The sequence below is a fragment of the Lactuca sativa genome, chromosome 6, assembly GCF_002870075.4.
Source record: "Lactuca sativa cultivar Salinas chromosome 6, Lsat_Salinas_v11, whole genome shotgun sequence".
In the NCBI taxonomy this organism is placed as follows: domain Eukaryota; kingdom Viridiplantae; phylum Streptophyta; class Magnoliopsida; order Asterales; family Asteraceae; genus Lactuca; species Lactuca sativa.
The window spans coordinates 26,414,602-26,417,957 of record NC_056628.2 but is presented as its reverse complement, the minus strand read 5'-3'; the positions used below and the strand labels follow the sequence as shown (position 1 = coordinate 26,417,957).

At 33.3% G+C, this 3,356-nt stretch overlaps 1 protein-coding gene across 1 annotated transcript; it reads right to left on the bottom strand.

Moving 5' to 3' along the window:
- Positions 1-1,099: 1,099 nt before the first annotated feature.
- On the bottom strand, positions 1,100-2,318 carry LOC111895219 (zinc finger protein 3). The gene has a single exon (XM_023891323.2). The coding sequence runs from the start codon at positions 2,142-2,144 to the stop codon at positions 1,287-1,289; it is 858 nt and encodes a 285-aa protein (XP_023747091.1). The 5' UTR covers positions 2,145-2,318; the 3' UTR covers positions 1,100-1,286.
- Between the last annotated feature and the right edge of the window lie 1,038 nt (positions 2,319-3,356).

Sequence of the window (3,356 nt, the reverse complement as noted above, 5' to 3'; positions counted from 1 at the left end):
TAACTCGCCGAGTCCATGCCTAAAACCTCCCCAAGTTGGCAACTTTCCAACCAACACCTGAACCAGATGTTACATTACATCGTCGTTTGAGATTACACCGTGAATTGACTTTTTTTTAAATGCTTTTCTCTGTCGCGGTTTGTTGCAATCTCAAATGTAAAACACTTGTTGAGCACTACATCCCAACATCTAATAACCTTTTGTTATGGTTATCCCATAAACGGTAACCTATGTCATTTGACCCGTAGCATATGAAGGTTTATTTCCTTGCCTTTGCCTTGAGCTTGTCTCTTTTGAGTCCATGATCTTGAAACATGAGACATAACCAATGCGAGAAACAATTCAACCTATGAAGTCAAATGGAGAATTAGTTCATGCTTGGTTTGTCCAATGGCTATGAAGTCAAATAGATAATTTTGGCTCAACAACTCAACAAATGGCATCCAAGCGCACATGTTTTTGAATTGTTTTGATCCCAACCGCTAAGCTTAGGAATGACATCCAGCGACACATGTTTCTTTGATGAAAGATCAGATTGAAATATATAGTCTCAATTGGATTTTTTTTGTTGTTTTAATCCTTTGTTTTTGCATGTTTGGCTTATTTGTAGATTTTTGGCTTTTCGTCTAGTCTAGTGTCTTGCTAGGTATCTTACTTAGAAAAAAAAAAAAATCATCATTCAGTAAAAGATATACAAAAACTAATAGCCAATTACTATACGAGATAATAATAATAGTTGTTACAACACATATTGGGTTTATATGTTTTCTTTTCAAGATTATTAAAGATTGTTGCTAAAACACCAAAATATTTAACCTTTTTAAGAAAGTAATTAAAAAATCAGTTTATTAATAAGTTATTTCAATCAAGCTAGTTTATCATTAAGTTAGATCAAGTAATTTTATAAACTAAGATAAGTTATTTTTATGAATTTATAAAAGGAAAGCTTGATGTAATTTCAAATCTGATTCTTTTTCTAACTAGATGGTAAGATGGACGTGTTAGAATAATTCATGAAACATAGTTATGGTTGAATTTTTGGACAATTCTTATTCTTTCGTACCATCTCCACTTTTTCTTTGGTGGGGTGGGTTAGAAATGATCGAAATTAATAAATATATAACCAATATCTGAAATCAATCTTTCCAAGATCTAAAATATACACACTATTTTCAATTTTCAAAAAATAAAGTTAAACAAAAAACCATAAGTATAAATGATTCTCGACCCAGAAGGATTAAAAAGGAAAAAAAAAATATTATATGTAATTGAATTGGGGAAACTGATTAGAGCTTGAGGGACAAGTCAAGTTTTTGGGACTCATCTTGATTAGTCTTCAACTCCGGCCACCATAGACCACCAATCTCATCCTTACCGGTTGAACTCATTCCTGTCCTAACTACCTCAAACCTCCCAACACCGCCATGGGATGATGGAGCTGCCGCCAAACTTGAGGCGTAGCTTGCTGAACTAAGCTTCCCTATAGCTGGTTGCTGATCAACATGAGGTCTAGATGGCCATCCTTTTGATCCATAAAAGCTCTTGAACCCCGAAGCCGAACTCGAAAACATGGAATTAGAAGGCTTGTGGATCATTGAGTGTACCTGAATTCCAAGTGATCTGTTGTTGTTATATCCATGGAGAGGAAGCGATGAAAGGCTAGAACAGTAGTTTTGATCCTGGTGTTGCTGCTGCTGCATATATGTATGGCCAAAAGCTGCAGCTGCTGAAATCATGGGACCTGATAGGAACCCCATTCTTTGGCCTCTTTTTGCAAGATTTCTCTCTCTTTTATGGGCATTTTGGTGACCACCTAGTGCTTGTGAGCTGTAGAACTTTCTTTGGCAGTAGTTGCAGGAAAAAACCCTAGGCTCAGTTGTATCTGATGCTTGTGGGGTTGTACTTTCTGATGAATTACCCATGTTTAAACTGTCTAAAAGATTGAGTTCTTGATTCAATCTTGATTCGTCAACACCATCACAAGCTTTTGTCTTTCTTTCTTCTTCTTCTTCTTCTTGACCGATATCTCTTTCTTCATCTTCTCCTTCATCTTTTAGCATAATCTCTTTCGGTTTTCTGAATTCAACATCTGAAAATACGGGATCACAAGAAGAAACTAATTCTTCTTCATATGACAACTCCATCTCTCTTTCTCTCGATCTCTTTCTCTTGCTTGCTCCGAAAGGGTATGGGAACTGAAAGGGGGAAAAGAGGTTGTTTATGGAAAGTGAATGCTTTGTGCTTTAAGTGGAAAATACTATGTGAAAAGATTTCCCAAGATAAAGACTAAAGAGAGATGATTTGAGCTATTAAAGTACAGTATAATTTTAGGTAAAGCTTTTCACCTGACTCATGTTACCATGAATTATACCCTACACATTTAAAGTTGTACTAATCATAAATGTAAATATGTAATCATTTTAAGAGTGAGAAAGATTCAGCTGACAGTATATATATATATATATATATATATATATATATATATATATATATATATATATATATATATATATATATATATATATATATATATATATATATATATATATATATATATATATATATATATATATATATATATATATATATATATATATATGGGACGGTTCACTTGAGATTAAAGAAAAAGTAGAGATCTTGAGATTAAACATCAGCCACATATTTGGCATTTGCCGCTCTAATGCTCCAGCGTACCAACAACGACGTATGCCTAATCATATATGATTATATGGCAGAGAGGTATAATCATACATGATTATAAATGTTTATACGTATATGAATAATCATAAATGATTATGCATATATATCTGTTCACAGATTGAGTAATCATAAATGATTATTACAGTTAGTCGCAGAACAAGTGGTGGTGACAGAGGTGGCGGTGGTATAAATAATGGAGGTGACAATGGTGGGGTCAAATGGTGTCAGAGGTGGTGGTAGTGGTGGTGGCGGTGGCGGTTATGGTGGTGGGGATGGTGGCGGAGGAGAAAAGAACGAGTGATACTTTGTAATCATTTATGATTACACCAGACCTGCCGCGCCGGTACGCCGAAGGGTTAGAGCGGCAGATGTGAAATACGTGGTTGAGGTTGAATCTCGAGATCTCTATTTTATTTTTAATCTCAACGGAACCTATATATATATATATATATATATATATATATATATATATATATATATATATATATATATATATATATATATATATATATATATATATATATATATATATATATATATATATATGGAGTGGTTCAAATGAGAACAAAAAAATGTTAAGAACTCTAAGAACCCTCATTTCAGAAATATTTCTTAACTATGTATTGTAAATACTTATTAAATATGTTAAAACTTGA